Here is a 19,629-nt window from a genome sequence, read left to right on the forward strand (position 1 = left end):
AATGCTTTGCTCAAAGGACTTAGGGTTTAAAGCACTCTTGGATTCCCAGTCACCGTTCCCTTCTCCCAGATCTCAGCCCCATCACCTCTTCCAAGAAACTTTGGTTTTCTCACTTGCAAGACAGTCCCAGAACACACGCTGCACGTACAGCGAGACACACACACACACACACACACACACACACACAAAAACATCTGACACAAATACAGTTCACTGTGTGTTGCATCTTTACTAATGCTCAGAAATGTCCGGAAGGCGCACAGCAAGCCGACTCTAACACTCCCTTTTCTGCACTTAGATAATATGCATGACTTCCTACCAGTCACTGGGTCAGTTTTCTTCCTCTCAAGTGCTTACATATGGAAAGGAAATTAAATCAGATAGGAACAGGGAACTGAGTATTCATATTCCCTTTGACCCTAGCCTCACATCGGCATAGAGTCCCAAACCCAGCCCTAACACCATCAAAAATATTTATTAAAACCAAAGCAGGAGGGAACAGAACTGTTAAACAAATCAAAGTGCAGTTTGGAGGGTGGGGAGGACAATGGAGGCGCACTCCGACCACAAGGGGGCCACACCCACCCTCCTGTCCACCGGGTCAGTGAAGCCCCTCACCCACTTTTTCCAACTCAAATCCACATGGGTGCAGCTAGGGTGCTGGTACCACCTCCTAAAAGGGGGCCATCTCTCCAACCCATCCACGGCTGTCAGTCTGCTCCCCGCCTCCCGCTTTCCCAATAAATAAACTGCTTGGGCCTCAGCTCCTTTGGGGTTGGGCAAAGGGGGGAAACCCAGCTAGGGGACCCTGCCCTTGCTTCAGAGTATAGGAAGCTGGGGCATTAGCCCCATACCCCTCGCACCCTTAGCTTCTTCCCCAGGCTTGCCAGAGGCCTCGATAAATAAATAAACGCTCCATTAAAGCTTCGATCGGAAAACCTTTAAGCAGTGCTCTTGCTGCCCTGCAAACCCAGCCAGCCAAGCTGCCCCACCTGGCCTGGCTGACACACAGGATTCTGGGAGCAGGCAGTCACCCTGGGCCTCACAGGGCCTCTGCAGCAAGGACACCAAAAGTGCAGTTCGAGCCCCACCCCGCCCCCATGCGCACACATGAATTCATGCACACGTGGACACACCAGGATGTGTCTGCAGCACACATACAGATGTGTTCACCTTCATTCCCCGGTACACACACACACACACACACACACTCACACCCCATACAAAATCCTTCCCCTTTTGGCCTGCTCAATCTGGCAGCAGCCAAACCCCAGAGCTAGAAGCTACTGCGCGGAGAAGAGGGTATGAATCGTGCTTTTCCAATGAGGCAGGAAGGATGGCCCAGGGCAGGAGGCTCCAAAGCTGCAGCCAGGGTGGGCATCTCCGGACGCCCAGGCTCCCTAGGCTTCTGTCAGAAATCCAGAGGGGTCAGGTCCCCAAAGTCACAGTCAAAGAGATCTCTGATGCCTTCACTCTCCTCTAGGCCAAAGTGGTAGTCAAGGGCCTCATGGGGCGGGGAAAGGCTGATGAACTCCCCAGGGAGGAGTCCAGAGAAGTCTTCTCGAACATGCTCCAGGAGTGAGTCAGCAGCCACCAGCGGTGACAGATGGTCTTCTTCCATGGGGGTCCTCAGGCTGCCCATCCGTGACAAGACTGGTTCTGGGGAGAGCAGGCATTACAGGTTAGGGATGGCCCGGCAGGCAAGGAGCTGCCATGACTACCTGCCCAAATGGGAGAACAGGACCTGCCCCTACCTACCTTGCTCCAGGCCTAGCAGGGACTGGCTGGGATCCAAGGACGGGGATGTGGAGGGAGGTGATGGTGGAGGCCCTGCAGTGCCAGGCTCGGCAGTCCGGTCCTCCCCAGACGGTGTCTCCTGGCATGGGGTCCTCCCAGGGCTGATCCCCCCTGCACTCTCCTCAGGGCACAGGAAAACATCGATGGGGCCTTGTTTGCTCTTAAGAGAGATCTGAAACGTCTGGGTGGAGGCAGCAAGCAGGGTAAACTGAGGCCCAGGTGACCATCAGCCCGGCCCACCCAGTCTTGGTCAGGCCCTGGGGTCACGATTCTCACCTCCGCAGAGTCCACAGCTTGCAGTTGGGTCTCAGGAGGGGCCTTGATCACTATGACCATCTGTTCTGCCGGGTCCGCTATGCTACGGAGGTCCTGGCAGGTCACATAGGCCAGGGTTGGGAGAGTCAAGGAGCATTTGACCTTTGAGGAACCCCTGACTCAGCCCACAGAGCAGGGCCCACACCTACCCAGTCACTCTGTCTTGACTCCTTCACAAGGCCTAGCACATACTAGGTGCTCAGAGCCTCATTCCCAAGCTTCAGCTGCCACATCTGTACAGTGAGACTGTCCACCCATCTAATTCTAAACTAATGGTTGCCTGTGACAATTCCACACAAAATGCTCAACGGGTCTCCAGGCTGGGAGATGGAAATTGCTTTTGACAATCTTGCTGTTAATCAATGGTATTCACTAAAAAAAAACACATATTCTAATGAAGTTTCTTTTTGTGAATGAAAAAGTCTTAACTTTGAAGCTGCAATCAGGCACTAAATCAATGACTAATGAAAGGTTTGTCATTACTGGTACTAGCTTTTCTCTTTGATGACAAGGTCTCACTGTACAGTCCAGTGGCCTGTGATTATTTTTATTGAGACAGTCTCACTACACAGCCTTGACTAGTCTTGAATATGTAGCAGTTTCTGCCTCATACCTGGTCCTGAGATTACAAGCACACACCAGAATACTGGGCTTTCCTTTGTTTTGTTGAGACACGGTCTCATTGTGTATCCTTGGCTAGCCTGGAAGTATGCAGACCAGGCTGGCCTTGAGTTCAGAGATCTACTTGCCTCTGCCTCCAAGGGTTGTGTACCACTGGACTTTTCTGTGTATGACTGTCTTCCCGACATGTATGTGTACCACATATGAACCTGCTGCTGCCTTCAGAGGTCAGAAGAGGACATCAGATGCACTAGGACTAGTTACAGATGGCTGTGAGGCACCATGTGGATGCAAGGAATTGAACTTGGGTCCTCTACAAGAGCAACAAGTGCTCTTAACTGCTGAGCCAACTCTCCAGTTCTGGGCTTCTTTTAAAAATGTTATTACTTACTTTAAAACTTATTACTTTGTGTGTCTTTGTGTACACACATACACATGCCACAGAGGATGTGTGTGTGCACACATACAGGTCAGAGGCAGCCTGCAGGAGTTAGTTCCCTCCTTCCACTGGGGACTCAAACTCAGATGGCCAAGGTTGGCCAAAAGCACCTGCACTCATCACGCCATCTCATCAGCCCTTTTGCTTTCTTTCTTTCTTTTTTTTTTTTTTTTTTTTCTTTTGGTGTTTCAAGACAGGGTTTCTCTGTGTAGCCCTGGCTGTACTGGAACTCACTATGTAGACCAGGCTGGCCTCAAACTCACAGTGATCCACCTGCCTCTCAAGTGCTGGGATTAAAGGCATGCGCCACCACTATCCAGTTGTTTTTTTTTTTTTTATGTACAATTATGGAAATGGATATTACGATCCTCTTTTACAGATGAAACTTAGGCCCATAAAAGCCAAGTAATCTGTTCAGTGTCCTATGGTGAGTAAATGCAAAGCCAGGTCTTGTTTCCAAATCCAGAATCTTTTAGAATCCAGAGCCCTAGGTAACCTCTCTAGTCTCAGTGTGGTGCCACCACTGGCCAAGCTTGCCCGCCATGTTCCCTGGCCAAGTCAAGGATATCGCTGGCTGTCTGAGTCCTCAGAGAGCAGCTGCAGCTGCGTGGTACAGATGTGCATCAGGTGATCCAGCTGCTGCTCACTCTCCTGCAGTCGCTGTAGGTCCTGGGTCAGGCCTTCAAGCCGCTTACTGATCCCCACCATGGTGTGGCTGCCTCTGTGGGAAGCCGGTGAAGAGCTAGCAGTCCTCAGGCCCCCCATCCACCAGCCCTGGCACTCAAGGCAGCCTGCCGCCGCCGCCACCGCCGCCACTGTTCTGTGAGAAGTAGGCAAGCTCTTCCCCCCTCTGGCTCTGCTCCCCAGAGGCTCCAAGTTAGACTGGCAAGGGCTTAGTAAAGTGCCGGGTCTGTCAACAAACGCCTACATATCCCCACCAAGGAGCCAGGAAACCACACACATGCCATGGAATGCCACCGAGACACACCGTCAAGCGAAGAGAAACAATACAGAATGAAGAATGATCTATCAAAAACCAAGAAGGCAGATGTACCAGAGAGGGCAGCAGGATGCCTGGGGAGAGAGGGAGGGACAAGGGGAAGTCGTAACAAAACTTAAAACATCTGAAAGGCCAACCTCAGTGATGACAGCTAAAGCTGGAATGGTGGTTACATAGTGGTCCAAAAATGGGCAGCACCAGGAAAAGGAACAGGAAACCTTCAGCAGGGGTGTGTGTGTGTGTGTGTGTGTGTGTGTGTGTGTGTGTGTGTGTGTGTGTTTACTGGATGAGACACCTCGGACAGCTACAGGGAGCTAGATCTGAAAGGTCTGTGTATCTTTCCCCTTCTATCACCCCAGGGAAGACACCTCTCCTCAGACCTTGGTTTCCCAGCTGTTAGGAATGTGGGAAGTCACTGCAGCCCTGGTCTGATTGCCACCAGCCCAGCTGACTGGACAGTACTTACAGCCACTGGATATGATTCTTGGACTTCTTGGAAATGAGCTGGATGCCCTCCAGGACGTTGGTGATGTCATAGATGCGCCGCTTCTGCACTTTCAGTACCTCAGCCGCCCAGTTCAGGTCAACAACGCCATCGGCTGAGCGGCTCAGCAGCTCCAAGAAGCGTTTGGTGGTAAGATTTAATGATGTCTCATAGCGTGACTTCTCCCCTGGAGATTTCACACCTGGGGGGCAGGGGGTAGGCTAGGCAGGGCTCCTCAGACACTCAGCCTGCCCCCACCAGGCCCGACCCCCCAGCAGTGCAGAGTGGCAGGATGAGGTGGGAGGCAAAGGGCTCCTTCCTCTTAGTCAGGCCAAGCAGAAAGGCTCTGTGGCCGCTGTCTGCCAACCAAAGCATTCCTCTGTGGCTGGGGAACTCCCCACCTCCAAGGCCCAAGGAAGTCCTGTCAGCCAGCCATTCCAGCTGCCTGCTGGGGCCCCAGAGTCTATAAGCATGCCCACCCCCAAATCCGGGCCTGAGAAGCTCGAGTCAACCAGCACCTTTCCCTGGGTGGCGGCCTCTGCCCCGCAAGGACCCACTGCTCCCAGCCAGATACTGATGGTCAGTTTCCAGATCCAGCCTCCGTTTCACCTGTAGCAGAAACACAAGAAGATGCCCAGTAACCAGGAGTGAGACCGCACAAGAGACTCAGCTAAGGGCTTGGTACCCCAGTTTTTTTTTTTTTTTTCTCTATTAGGATGCCTAGGTATGCGAGCAGAGACAGATCCTAAGGCACACAGCATTGGGTTATCCTACCATACAAATCATTCAAGTGCAGGACTGAAGATTGAGTTCAAGTTTTAGGTCCAACAGGTTTTTTTGTTTTGTTTTGTTTTGTTTTAAATACATCAGCAAAGAAAAAAAAAATCATCGCTGGAATGCTAGAGATTAAAATGAAGGCCTTGTGTATACTAACACACAAGTTACCATTTAGTCTCCTCAGTTCCTACAACTATAAGGTCTCACTATTTAACCCAGGCCGGCCTCAAACTTACTGTGTAGCCAAGGATGACCTTGAACTACTTTTCTTCCTGCCTCTACCTCCCAAATACTAGGCTTACAGGCACGTGCCACCAAGACTTCCTACTTCTGGAACTTCTTTCAAAGACAAGTGCTAACTTCCTCCCCCTTAAACGCTAGCCAGAACGGACAGTGTCACTTCTGACACTGGTCACTGAGGTCCTGGAGCTCCTTGGATCAGGTGGCAAGAGGCAGGAGAAAAGCTGCTGTGCCATACCTCACGGAGCCCCAAAGATAAGCCCTGCAGGCAAAGAGCTGAGAACCCCTCTAGGTGAGGAGGAACATCACAAGCTTGGAAGCAAATCCTGCAGTCTTGGTCACGCTTTCTGACGAGGACCAGGCTAGAAGCACCAGCTGAATCTCCCTCAAGTCCTGGCCCACAGAGACTAGGTAATAAGCCACCAAGGAAGGGTAGAGGTCCCTCGGGCAAGTAAGTCACTTCTCTAGTTTTTAACTCATTTACACATCTATAACCATGGCAGCAGCTGGGGCCTTTGGACTGGCACCACCCCAATGGCTCCTTTTGCAGATCAAAGCAACCCACGTTCAAGATCACAGTCAGGAAGTGACAGAGCCACAATCCCTACCCAGATCTGCCTGAGAAAGGCCCCAAGCTGCTCGTCTCCATGCCCTCTGGTTTAGGCTAGACACGTGTGGAGATGGAAAGGATCCTGAAAACCCACGGATAGATAGCTCAAGCCACCCTGACGGGACCAGACTTGCTGTCCTCTCGCCAGCCACAGGCCTTTCTCAACTAAACCCGCGTCCAACCTGGCCCACCACCTGTCACATTCACTTGCCAAGAATTCTACCCACAGCCATTATCACCCTCCCACTGGACAGTCCAGCTGTCCCTACACTGGTCTCCCTCCACATCTCTGCCTCAGTAAAGTCTTCCAACTGCATTCCTCACAAGAACTGCTGAGATGGACTTCTCCCAATCCCTGCCTCCAAGGCTTGGCCTATGCCCCTCTTATCACCCCCGTAGCTCCCTCCAGAAGGACCCTTAACAATGACTTAAGTCACGCTATCCTTCTCTCTACATTGCCTCAAGCCCAACCTTTGACGACATCCATTACAAATTGCCACAGAGGTGTCTGTCTTCCTGCCTACCGCCTCCACCTCAGAAAGTGTCCTTGGATCCAATGCACCTCTGCATCACTGTCTGCCTCAGTGCCAGTCAACATGTGTTGACCAGATTCCTCACCCTCTCACGCCAAGGAACAGGACAACCTGTGAGGAAGAGGATCACAGGCAGGCACACATCCTATGCTGTCTGGGCAGGGCAGGGTAGTAACTGCTTCCCATACATTTCCTCACCCAAATCTTGTCTGAGAGCAGAGTCTATGGTACTCTCCACCTTGGGATGGACCTGTAGCCAGGGAGAAACCCAAGATATGCACCCCAATGGGCTGACAGAGCCCCCACCCAGCAGCAAGACTCCGATACACAAACTAGCCAGGAATACCTTCTCCCCGGTATCCTGGCCCTTACTGACCCCTAAAGGCAAGTAAGGGGCTCAACCAGATGTCCGTTTTCATCACTCCTCTCTAGAACACCCTAGCACTAGGATCCGAAAAGCCACAGGTGAAGACACTCGCTAGTGAAAATAGCTGAATGGCTCAAACACCCATCCACAGGAAGGGCCACAAAAACTGTTGACTTAGCCCCTGGAACGGGATGCAGTCTCAGTGAAGTACTGAGGCAGGCCAACACAGAATGCTCTCACAGACACACAAGGAAACCACTGTGACAGGTTGTTAACACATACACGGTCCCTTCCTGGATTAAAAATCTCAGCTGTTCTCTAGTTCAGTTTCTAACAGAGTGTGCTTCAGAAACAGGAACACTTCTGTGGGAGAGCCAGGGCAGACTGTTGCCTCCTCTGGGCAGAGAATGACATACTGTCTGAACATGGATCAGTCTCAAACAGCCCAGGCTGGCCTCCAGCATGATATGCAGCTGAGGAAAGCCTTGAACTCTTGATCCTTATCCCTACTTTGTAAGCACTGCCATCACGCCTGGCTCACAGCAATTTTTAGAACTATTAAAAAAAATTCTGAAGACTGGCAGAGTGCTTGTTCAGCATACACTAAATCCCAGGTTCAATTCCCAACAGCATTAAGTAGGCAGTGACCAGCCAGGGATACACAGAATAAAAATGTCACCTCTAAAACAAGCGCCCTGAGCTACAAATGGTTTTTTATAGACCTAATGTACAGTACTGCATACTTCCTATAGTAAACAAGTATTACGTGTATAATGGGAAACCTCAGCTTCTTCTCACTGTTACCATTTTGTAATAGGGTCTTTGTAGTGCAGCTGGCTTTGAATTCAAGAGTTGGGATCCTCATTCTTGCCTCCTTAAATTGTAAGATATGCTAATAAATCAAGATAGACTGTATTTTTTATATATTTTTATTTAATTAATTTACTTTTAAAGAAATTTGTGTATGAATGAGTGTATGTGAACATGTGGGCACAGGGCAGAAGACACCATCAAATCCCTTGAAGCTGGAGTTACAGGCATCTACAACCTCAATGTGGGTGCCGGGATCTAAACTCTAGTTGTCGTAATAGAGCAAGTTTACTTTTAAAAATTAACTTACTTTTAAGGCAAAGTTTCACTATATAACCCTGGCTGGCCTTGAACTTGTGGCAATTCTCCTGTCTCCACTTTCCCCCTACAGGATCGAGACACATACACACTCACACACAGAGCCATGACAAGGTAGAGGTGGGCAGGCAGGGCAAAAAGGAATGTCTGAACTGCACGGAGTTCTGGACACAGGAAGCATTCAACAAGTGCTTGCTGGGTGGAAGCCAAGCCTGAAGCTTATTTCAAGGGCTGCCCCCAAAAATGCCAGAGCAAAGTCAGTAGAGGCCAAAATCCAGATTCGCAGTCCCCGGCCTTTGGCTCCAGGATGTTGTTGGCCTCTCCCACAGAAAATGTTTGCCGGCCCTTAAGTACCATGGGGGCAGGGGATCCTCAGCTACCTCTGCACCTAGCATGTAATGGGGACTCACTAAGCCAACTGGAGTGAATGGAATGTTTGGTCAAATGCAGACTACCTGTCCGGGCCCCACGCTCCTACCTGCAGGCACAGGCCCCTGGAGTATGTGGAAGGCAAGCTAGCGGACCCACCAAATACAAGCCGGCTCTCACTGGGAGGAAGGGCCATTAACAATCAGGAAATACCACTCCCTGCCTGAATGGCTGGGGAAAGTTCCACCATCTCTGGGCCTCAGCCTCCCCATCTATAAGAAGGGTCAAAAAGGGTGGCCCACAGGGTTTCGGTGGGTGATGCGCTTAGCCTGGCACCCGAAACATCCTGAAAACAATGGGAGCTGCTATTGTTGTTATTATTATTAGCATCTTGGTGATTCCGGAAGGAAGGCAGCTCTGGGCACTGGGCCCAGGGGGCTATGGGCCTTCCCAAGATGCCTCAGGGACCAGCTGCCACCCACACCCCATCAGCAGTGGAACAGCTTCTACTCTGGGTACCAGGCCCTGCCCCTCCCATTTGCTCCAAGCCCCCCCCGCTGAGAACCCCCCTCCTGTCTGCTCCACCCCCACAATAAAGTTGGTGGTCCACACCCTGTGCCGGCGCCCGCCCGCCCGCCCCTGCTCCGATCCAAGTTCCAAGCTTCCACCTCTCCACTGACTCAGCTGCCTTTTCTAGGCCCCCAGCCTAAACTGGTCTTGAGCTAACCCTGAGGACTTCATCCAGGGATCTCCCTCCCACGTCTCCTCTCTCCAGGCACTGGAGGCCCCTGCCATAGATCTCAGGGGCCCAGCCCACCCAGTCTTCCAGAGGCTCCGGGGTCTGCCCGCCTGATTAATAAAGTTCCATGGCAACCAGGGGCTGGAAGGGTGGCAGATGGAAGGACGAGCCGAGGAAGAGTTGCAGCAGCTGGCCCAGCACCCCGCCCCTGCAGAGAAGGCCTCCCAGTCAGGAGGCCTATCCCCAGAGGCCTGGAAGGCTAGGCCTGCACCTGGCAATCCAATATCGAGGCACTCAGGAGGGGTCTCCCCAAGGGGTCTCCATCAGTCACCCTCCTCCACCTCTCCCAAGCAACCGCGCTCACTACCCAGCCCTAAGTTCTGCGCCAAGCCAGCAGACATCAGTTAAAATACCAGCCCCACCACCTGCAGCTGCGTGAAGCACTTCCCTGTCTGGGCCTCAGTTCCTCCCTCCGGCAGATGGGCACGTGACAACACCCAGCTCCCAGCAGAATTGAGAATGCTGGCCGAGGTTCTGAGTGTGCCAAAGGCTGGGCGTGCACTAAGCAAGCACCAGCTGAATACACGTGAACCCCATCATCATGAACGAATCGGACGCTCCGGTGAGGAGGCACGCTGAGGCCCAGAGCAAGGCGCAGCAAACCGGGACAGGCAGTCTGTCACCGCGCGCCCCGGGGCGGAGCCCGGAGGCCCAGCCCAGGCTCCGCGCCGCCCAGCGCTGCAGCCCGCCCCTCCCCCGCCCGCGCCTAGGGTCCGTACCGGCGGGCGGCCGAGAGCGGGACGCGGTGCACTAGGCGCGGGCCGGGGTGCCTGCGGCGTGGCGAAGAGCAGCACGTCGGGGTCGCGGGGCCGGCGGGCGGCGCGGCGGGGCCGGCGGGGACCTGCGGGGCGCCGACATCGGGCGCGGCGGAGATGATGACGATCTGCGAAGAGTCGAGCAGCCGCAGCGCGCCCGCCCCGAGCAGGGCCTCCAGCGCCGGCGCGCGCTGGCCGCCCGCGGGGGCCACGGCCATGGCGCTCACGGCCCGCGTGGCCCGGGAGGCAGGCGGCGGCGGCGGCGCGGGCCCATGGCGGCAGGCCGCGGCGAGGGCTCGATCCCGCTCCGCCCCGGGCCGCCGCTGCCTGCAAAGTCCCGGCCACTTTTACGCGCCAAATCCTTTTTGCCGCGAAAGAGCCACGCGCCGCCGAGCGCCACCTCCATTGGTCGACGCGGCTGTGACGGCGGTGGCGCCGGTGGCGAACATTGGTTGCAGCGTTCGGGCCGGCGATGGAGGGCGGGACCCGGGGCGGGGCGGCCAATCCCGGGGCGGGGCGCGCGCAGGCTTTGTCCGGGCGGTGCGGGGCTCCTTGTCCCCACAGCCTCCAGCCGTGCCCCGCAGGAGGCGTGGGCGCCGGGACCCCGCCCCCTCCACCGCCTACCCGTGGGTGGCGTGGCCTGGCGAAGGGAACAAACTTCGCACTCGGTTCTGCACGTCTCGCAGTCTCCTCATGCCACATGACCCCTAGACTCTCAACCTGTGGCCTCCACCCACTCAGCTCAGATTCCAGAAACTGTCTCCTCTGCACGCTCAGGCTCACCTCCAAAGCTCGCTTCAGCCACATCTCCGGTCCTAAAGATCCATTTATGCCATTTGCTCACAGATCATGTGCTCTTCCCTATCCCTGTCAACTAGAAGCCAAGCCCAAAAGGGGTGCCGGGAAATGGGTAGGGAGTATGGCTTCGATCTCAATCTGATTTCCTTCAGTAGTTTGCGTTCATTCATTTGCTCACTCCACACCGGCACAGGCCTTTAATCCCAGCACTTGGGAAGCAGAGGCAGGCGGGTCTTCTTTAGGCCAGCCTGGACTACGCAGTGAGACCCTGTCTTTAAAAATCAGAAACGTCTGGTCTCCAAAGCGAGTTCCAGGAAAGGCGCAAAGCTACACAGAGAAACCCTGTCTCGGAAAAAAAAAAAAATCAGAAACGTCTGAGAGCCTGCTCAGTGCCCCATCCTCAATCCAGACCTTGACTCCTGACTTAGTGAAAAAGGAAAGGAAAACAAACAGCAGAAGCTTGCAACGTGAAGAGAGTCAGCCATAAAATTATCTCCACATTGGACCTCACGTAGGGCGGTAGGACAGTGCAAGGGTGGCGAGGATGCATATGGACGTGCATTTAATCCGGAGGCTCTGGGCTATCCCCATCAGCATTTCTCGTTGCTCAGGTCAGCCCATCTGACCAGTATTGTCCTCTTGGCTAGGCATTGTGCCAACATTGGGAACAGAGATGTGAAAGGTTTAACAAGACCTACAAGCTTCCTGCACTGGGGGCGGGGTGACCACAAGAAGAGCAGCTGACAACATTCAAGTCCCCACGTCGCTTCCTCCAGGGCTTTCAACCCAGGGTTACTTGCTCCATTGGCCCATGCCACTTTTTCTCGGTCCCAACTCTGATCACACTGCTCTGGGCGGGCCTCGCCAGGGCTGTTTCTCATACCCTTTCTGGGTATGACAGAAATGGAAGCTGAGGGCAGACATGAGCAAGGAAGCGACAGGAGGCTGTGATTTCCCAAGGCTTCCGAAATACCTGTTAACTTTGGGCTACCGCAGCTTGGCCAACTTAGAATCAATCCCTACCTTCTCCCACACCCCCATCTCCCGCCACACCACCTCTTGGGTTTTTTGGCTGTTTTTTGTTTGTTTGTTTTGGTTGTTGTTGTTGTTTTAAGACAGGATCTCACTATGTAGCTCTGGCTGCCCTGGAACTCACTATATAGAACAGGCTGGCCTTGAACTCAGACACCCACCTGTCTCTGTCTCCTAAGTGCTGGAATTATAGGGGTGCACCACTAAGCCTGGATCACTCAGAATCTTGCTATGCAGCCCAAACTGAGTCAAGATAATCTTCCTGCATTGTCTTCCTGAGTGCTTGGGTTACAGGTATGTGCCACCACACCCAGATCCAGTTTAGAATCTCTAGGAGCCCAGGAATGTGCATTTTGTAAGCATCTTCTCAAGAAATACACTTGTATTTCCAGCATTTAGAAGGAAGAGGCCAGAAGAGCTTAAGTCCCAGGACAGCCTGCGCTATATACAGCAAAAATAAATAAGACCTTAAAACAAAAAACACCAAGAACACTTGTGCCTATTCCAGATAATGTGTTGCTCTTTGAAAAACAAATTGGCATACTTTTATGATAAACATGTGGAGTGGAGGCAAAAATTACAGTTCCTACAGCTGGGCATAGCTGCACACCCTAGCAGGTAGATACGGGAAGACCAGGAGTTCTAGACCATCCTTGCCTACATAGGCAGCCAGGGCTACATGAGCTCTTGTTTTAAAACAAGCATATTGAAGCTGTCAAGGATGGTTTCCAGTTCAGTTTCTTGTGAAGAATGGGCACCTAGACCTTGCCTCAGCCACCTCACTTCGTGAGATGAGGGCATAAAGGACTAGACAGTATTCTACAGACTATGAGGTGCTTTGGAAAACAGCAGGAGTGTCTCTCCTTCCCCCTCTCATGAACAGTTTGTGAAATTACTCATTGCAAATCCTGGAATGTGTCAGAGCTGGGAAGGACCACGAGAGCACATGAGTCTCTTGCTGTACAGATGGGAAAATGAGGCTCATTCAGGGATGGGGCTTGTGAACCTAGCTAGAGACAGAATCCGGCCCACGTCAGATCCCCAGCCCTGGGGTCTGCCTGCCCCACGACTGCTGCTCATCCCCCCACACCACACACAGTAGAGAAGCTGAGGGCTAGATCTCATTCAACATAAGCAAGCCAGACACTGACGGAGGGTGAGAGAGGTTGGCACATTCTCGCTCCAGATGGAGCACTTCCTTTTTCTGGGCTTTCCTGAGGGACCCATTAAGAATGACACTCGCTTTTGAAAAGCCTTCTGCTACTCAATAGTCATTCAACAAACACTTACTGAGCATCTGTTATATATCAAGGATCAAGATGGTTGCTGGAGGGGGAAACATAATATTGTCCCATTTGATGATGGTTAAACTGTGTTTACCTAGTAGGTTAAAAGGCTATACTACCCAGGGTTGGAGAGGCCAAAGCCAGGGGTTTTGCAAAGCCTCCCCCTCCCAAAATATTCAACTATATATCCTATACAAGCCCAGAGTCACAGGTACTCAGGGGGGTGCGGTGGGAAGATCACTTGAATCTAGGAATTCAAGGGCAGCTGGGCCACAGAGGGAAAAAAATCTTAGTACCCTATTATAAAGAGGGGGCAGCTCTTATGCTAGGCAAGGTGGTGCATGCCTTTAATTCCAATACTCGGGAGGCAGAGGCAGATAGATTTCTGTGAATTCAAGGCCAGCCTGTTCTACAGAGTGAGTTCCAGGCCAGCCCAAGTTACATAATGAGATCCTTTCTTAAAAAAAAAAAATGGACTGGAGAGATGGCTCAGAAGTTAAGAGCACTGGCTGTTCTTCCAGAGGTCCTGAGTTCAATTCCCAGCAACCACATGGTGGCTCACAACCATCTGTAATGAGATCTGGCACCCTCTTCTGTCTGCACATGCATACATGCAGACAGAACACTGTATACATAATGAATAAATCTTTTAAAAACAAACAAACTAGCAAGCAAACCCTCAAATACATATCTGAGGTGACAGAAGGGTCCCCGTTCGTTCCCACAAGCCCTCAGGTCCCGAGCAGCAGAAAGGAGTGTGGGGTGAAGGCCAAAATTCCCCAAAGGAAAATGAGGATGAGATAAGGGCTTTTGGATCTGTTAATAAATAGTGGAGAGCTGGAAAGGGCTGGAGAGATGGGCCCCTTGGCCCAGAGCCTGGAAGATTCTGATAAGGCTGTTCTCAATGTCAGCAGTTCTCCTGAGGCCCACCCGCGTCCAAAAACTAATCCATCATCACTGGGCAGCCACTTCAATTGGTTGTCTCCTTTCAACCTCATAATCCCACGAGTGAAGCTTTTTTATCTGCAGGATGCAGAAAGGAAGAGGCTCAGAGAGGGTCCCTCACAACTCAAGGTCACACAGCAAACTGAGGTGGAAACTTAGCCTGTTCCTCTGCAAAATCCAGGGCTGCCCTTGATATTTGCCATTCCCTGTTAAGGAACCAAGATCAGGATATAATGTATGGTTTCCAAAGGGTATTAGGGTGGATTCTGGCTTGGTTAGTAGATACCTACACCTACTACCATCTACACCAACCTCATCTCTAAAGGAGTCCATGGAGGTGGTAGCTCCTGGCCCTGTGTCTTCTGCCTGGGGACATCTCGCCTTTGGTTCTTTCTGAGATGCAGAATGGGCCAGGCAGTGGTGGCACACACCTTTAATCCCAGCACTCGGGAGGCAGAGGCTGGCAGATCTCTGTGAGTTCGAGGCCAGCCTGGACTACAGAGTGAGTTCCCAGGAAAGGCGCAAGGCTACACAGAGAAACCCTGTCTCGAAAATCAAGCAAATAAACAAAAAACAAACAAACAAATGATGCAAAAGTGTGTAGCAGTAAGTGGCTAGATCTCTCACTCCATACATTCAGATAGACATAAGCAGGAATCCTGGGCTGTGTGACCAAGGTTCACTTTATTTCCTTTGAAGCACACTGGTTCACTCCATGGATCTCTAGCTACTGGACACCTAGTGTGTGTCTGCCATTGTAGGAGCTGGGAAGCCAGGAGCAAAGCAGATGCATCCGAGACACCTGGAGGCTGCAGGCCAGTGCGAGACTGAAGCATTACTTCCGTGGACTTGCACAATATGCTCATTAAAAAGTTTGACAAGTGGCAGGGGTAATTTAAAGCTATTTACTCCACACAAATCTCCCATAAATATACATTCTTAGCTTGAAAAAAAAGAAGACTCTAAACATGAGTGTCCCATCATTACAAGGAATACATAATTAGGAGAAATGTCTCTATGGTGACTTCATGTTATTAAGGGGCACAGAGACATCCATTGTTGAGTCCTGGCAGAAGGCAGTGGGGAGTTTTGCATCTGCGATTCCTCGTTCCTCTTGAGTGATCCCAGGATGCTGCACTGACTGGCAGTTTACTGTCCCTAGAGATGATCTGTCACCGTGCCAGCTCTGGGTGAGTCGGCCCCCTACCCTACCCACTGGAGAGGTAGTCTCATACAAAGGGAAGCCTTTTGGGCCAGCAGAGCCCAGCTCACCCCGGCTGGATGACAAGGGGCGGTGAGTTACTCCTGGAAGGGCTGCACATTCCCCAGCCCTGGGATGTGGGGTAACAGTTCTAAGATGGGTGTCAGGGTCAAAGGAAGAGACATGGCAAGGGGAGTTTTCAAACCGGCCCACAGAATGGTTTCATGTAAAAATGCAAGCATCTGGCTTTCTGATAAAACCAGCAATCGTCTGGGGCTGTAACTCAGTCGGTGAGAGTGCTTATCCAGCATGCCCAAAGCCCTGGGATCCATCTCCAGCTCTGCATAGAACTCCTTGTGGCGATGCACACCTGTAATCCCAACACTAGGGAGGTGGAGGCAGAAGGATCAAAAGTGTGAAGTTATCCTTGGCTATATAGCAAGTTCAGGGCTAGCCTGGGCTACCTTGTCTCAAACAAAATGAAACAGAAACAAAACCTGTCCATAGTTGGCAATACTAACCTGGCCATCAAGGCACTAAGCAGTCCTGGGTCATTGCCGTGTCTAGTCTCCCCTCAACGCCCACCCCCATCACCATACTCACTTCCTGCCTTGCCTTGCTCCATGACTGTGACCATACTTGCCCTGATGTTCCAGGTGATTCTGCAACTCCTCATGAACAGTGCCTTGTGAGGCACAGAGTAAATGTCACAATACTACTGAAATGATATTGCGTGGGCGCTGACTGATTCTAGTACAGCCTCTCTCCTTGGCAGGTCATGAAGGATAAGATACAGATATGGGGTACAGGGGAAGTGGACATTCTTGGGATCAATCACTGTGCAGCTCTGGCCATCAGTCAGCCCATGAGTTCAGTGGGATAAACTTCTGAGGATCATGCCTCTCCAAGGAGAGAGGGAAAACCATACAGAGTGACTTCATGCTTGCCCTGACCAGGGCACATGGATAAGGCAGGAGATTCTCAGAGCCAACGGCTGATTCTTCATCTGTCAACGGGGGTAATAAAATAATGACAATAATAATAATAATGATGTTTGTCTGATAGGGCTGTTGCTGTAGTGAACGAGCTGCCGGATCCTTAGAACAGTACCTAATGTGCCAAGAGGGCATGAGCCTTAATCCTAGCACTTGGGAGGCAGAGGCAGGCAGATCTCTGAGTTTGAGGCCAGCCTGGTCTGCAGAGTGAGTTCCAGGACAGCCAGGGCTACACAGAGAAACCCTGTCTTAAAAAAACAAACCAAACCACACCAATCAAAATGAGTATATACTACTCTTCCAGGGGACCTGAGCTTGGTTCTCAGCACCTACTTAGGTCCACTCACAGCCCTCTGTAACTCCAGTTCTAGGAGATCCAGCCCTCCATGGACACCTTCACACGCACACACACACACACACACACACACACACACACACACATAAAATAAAAATTTTGAGACAGGGTATCAAAATATTCATACACATAAAATAAAATAAATAAACCTTAAAAAAAAAAAACCTTCAAAAATAATGAAAGAATGGAGATAAGGCCAGTGAGATGGCCTGCCGACAAGCCTGAGGACTTGAGTTCAGTTAGCAGAGGGATCCCTAGAATTCCTATCAAGGAAGAAGAGAATGTTAACCTCACATTCACATCACATACACATTCCTACCATAAAAATAAATGTTAAAAATATATTCTCGATGGGTGTCACGGCAGCACTCAGGAGGTATCGGCAGAAGTATCTCTACAAATTCAAGGCCTGTTTTGTCTACATAATGGGTTCCAGGCCAACCAAGGCTACATAGAGAGGCTCTTTCTAGAAATAGATAAATATATAGATATCGGTGTACCAAAATGGAGATGAGCCACTTCCAATGGAAGTGTGCAAGATGGTGCACACCTATAATCCCAGTTTGTGAGAGACTGAAGCACAAAGATCAGGGGGTCAAAGCCAGTGTTAGCTACATGGTGAATTCAAGATCAGTATGGGCTGTATAAGACCTCAACTCAAGCACCCACTCATGTATGCGCGCGTGCGCGCGCGCACACACACACACACACACACACACACACACACACACACACTCGATGGAGACCGAGGCAGTCTCTCTACTTTCTCATTTTGAAGTTTCCACAAATCAAAAGAAAAACTACTTTTGTTCACCTGAAGAACAGAAGAGTTGTTAAAATAACCCCGTCCTACCTCTCAACCCCTGTGAGTCCCAGACAGGCCCAGAGACAGGGAAGGGGAATTATGTTTGGAGGTCACTGGAGGGTGGCACTGAGACAAGCCCCTATTGCACTGATCCCGGACCTTTCCCAGAGGGGCAGCAGAGAGACAAAGGGTTTCCTGTAGCTGAGGATGACCTTGAACTCCTGATTCTCTGCTCTCCTCCTCTTAAGTCCTAGGATTGTAGATGTGCACACCATACCTGGGTCCTGAAACATTTTCATATTTTAACATCTCTGAAATTCTTTCTCTCCCCTCCTCCTTTCTCTCTCCTACTCTCTCTAATACTCTCGCGCCCCCCCCCAATACTCCCACCCTCCCCTCCTCTCTTTTTGGCACTGAGAATAGGAAACCCCCGTGCATGCCGCATGCTAGGCAGTGCCCTACCCCCCAGCTACACCTCCAGCCCCTCTTTCCCTTTTTAGGGAATCAAACTAATGATGTATCTTAGATCTGGAATGGCTTCTTAGAGGGAGGGAGCTACAATCTACAGCAAATGCCAGGTGGGGCTGGGGATGAAATCAGTGGGAGGACCCACGCTCACCCTGTGCAAGACTCTGGCCTCTGTCCCTTGCACACATACGCGCAGGGCCAGCGCTTGCCATGCCGTGAGCGTTACCACCGTGGCCTTCAGCATCAGCAGACGCTGGCCTCGACGGGGCAACCATCTTTTCTTTCTCTTTGTAGGCGACACCCGCGGGAGCCCAGGTTCACAGGGAATGACAGTTACAGCTATGGAGCAGAGTGGGGAGGGCAGAGCGCTGGGAGAGAAAGACTTTTTATAATATATTAAGATATTCAGAGGAAAAGCCAGAGCCCTCCCGCCCCCGCCCACATACTATTTTTAAATAATAATAATAAAAAAAATCTCCTCTGGAAGCCCGAGTTATATATATATATATATATATGCCAAACAGGCCAGGAAACCCAGCAGGCCTCCTGGGGCTGGCAATGAACCGAAACAGGGGCATTGTGTCCAGGCCACTGGCTGGCTGAGGGGGCATTGTTAGGGCCTGGCCGTGTCTGGGAAGAGGGGGGTGAAGAGGGCAGGGGGAGTGTGTTCCCATGACTCCCTGGGGAGCAATGACAATCAGGGCCAGCTGCGAAGCCTGGCATGCCAGGGGCCTGGTAGGCGGCTGGCCTCAGAAGGGCCATGAAGGGCAGGAGAGGATTGAGGGGGAACGGCGGCGGGAGCACTAGGTCCAAGGCCTATCTCTTGGCGGGAGGCAAACCCCAAAGCTGAGAGACATGGGCGTTATTCACTACACCCTCCTCTCTCCCACCCTTCCTAAGCACTGTGCCATTCTCCAAGGACACCCCAGATCCCACTCTTCCTTCACGAGCTGCGGCCACCTAAGCCTGGTCCAGGATGCCCTGGACCACGGGGCTTCTTGCTGGTCCCCTAGCTCCCGTGCGCTGTTGTTCATGCGAAGGTAGAAGAGGTTTTCCCAAAGGTAACTCACATCACACCGGCAGGCAGGTCCCTTGCATGTCATGCCCACTGCAGGGGTCCAGGTTAGGATACCTTTAAGTCATAGACGTTTTTTTTTTTTGTTTTTGTTTTTTGGTTTGGATTTTTGCTGTTGTTAAGAAAGAGTCTCACTATGTAGTCCAGGTCTGTAACTCAATGTCTTCCAAGCTAGCCTCAAGTCTGTGGTTTCCAACTCCTGAGTGTTGGCGTTACAAGCGCGTACCACCATGCTTGGGCTTTTTTTCTCTTTTGTTCTTTTCTAGTTTACTGGTTGTTTTTTAATTTTTGAGATGGGATCTTGCAAGGGGCAGTGGTTGCGTACACCTTTGATCTCAGCGGATCGCTGTGAGTTTGAGGCGAGTCTGGTCTACAAAATAAGTTCCAGAACAGCCAGGGCTGTTACACAGAGAAACCCTGTCTAAATTAAAAACA

At 51.6% G+C, this 19,629-nt stretch overlaps 1 protein-coding gene across 1 annotated transcript; it reads right to left on the reverse strand.

The window, feature by feature from the left end:
* Positions 1–209: 209 nt before the first annotated feature.
* On the reverse strand, positions 210–10,464 carry E2f1 (E2F transcription factor 1). Its single transcript, XM_028888983.2, is given in 8 exon segments — positions 210–1,659; positions 1,759–1,978; positions 2,074–2,188; positions 3,741–3,893; positions 4,639–4,858; positions 5,175–5,265; positions 10,199–10,284; positions 10,287–10,464. Coding segments are annotated over 8 exon segments (1,299 nt in total). The 5' UTR covers positions 10,453–10,464; the 3' UTR covers positions 210–1,411.
* Positions 10,465–19,629: the final 9,165 nt, after the last annotated feature.

This window comes from Peromyscus leucopus, chromosome 4, assembly GCF_004664715.2.
Source record: "Peromyscus leucopus breed LL Stock chromosome 4, UCI_PerLeu_2.1, whole genome shotgun sequence".
NCBI lineage: Eukaryota > Metazoa > Chordata > Mammalia > Rodentia > Cricetidae > Peromyscus > Peromyscus leucopus.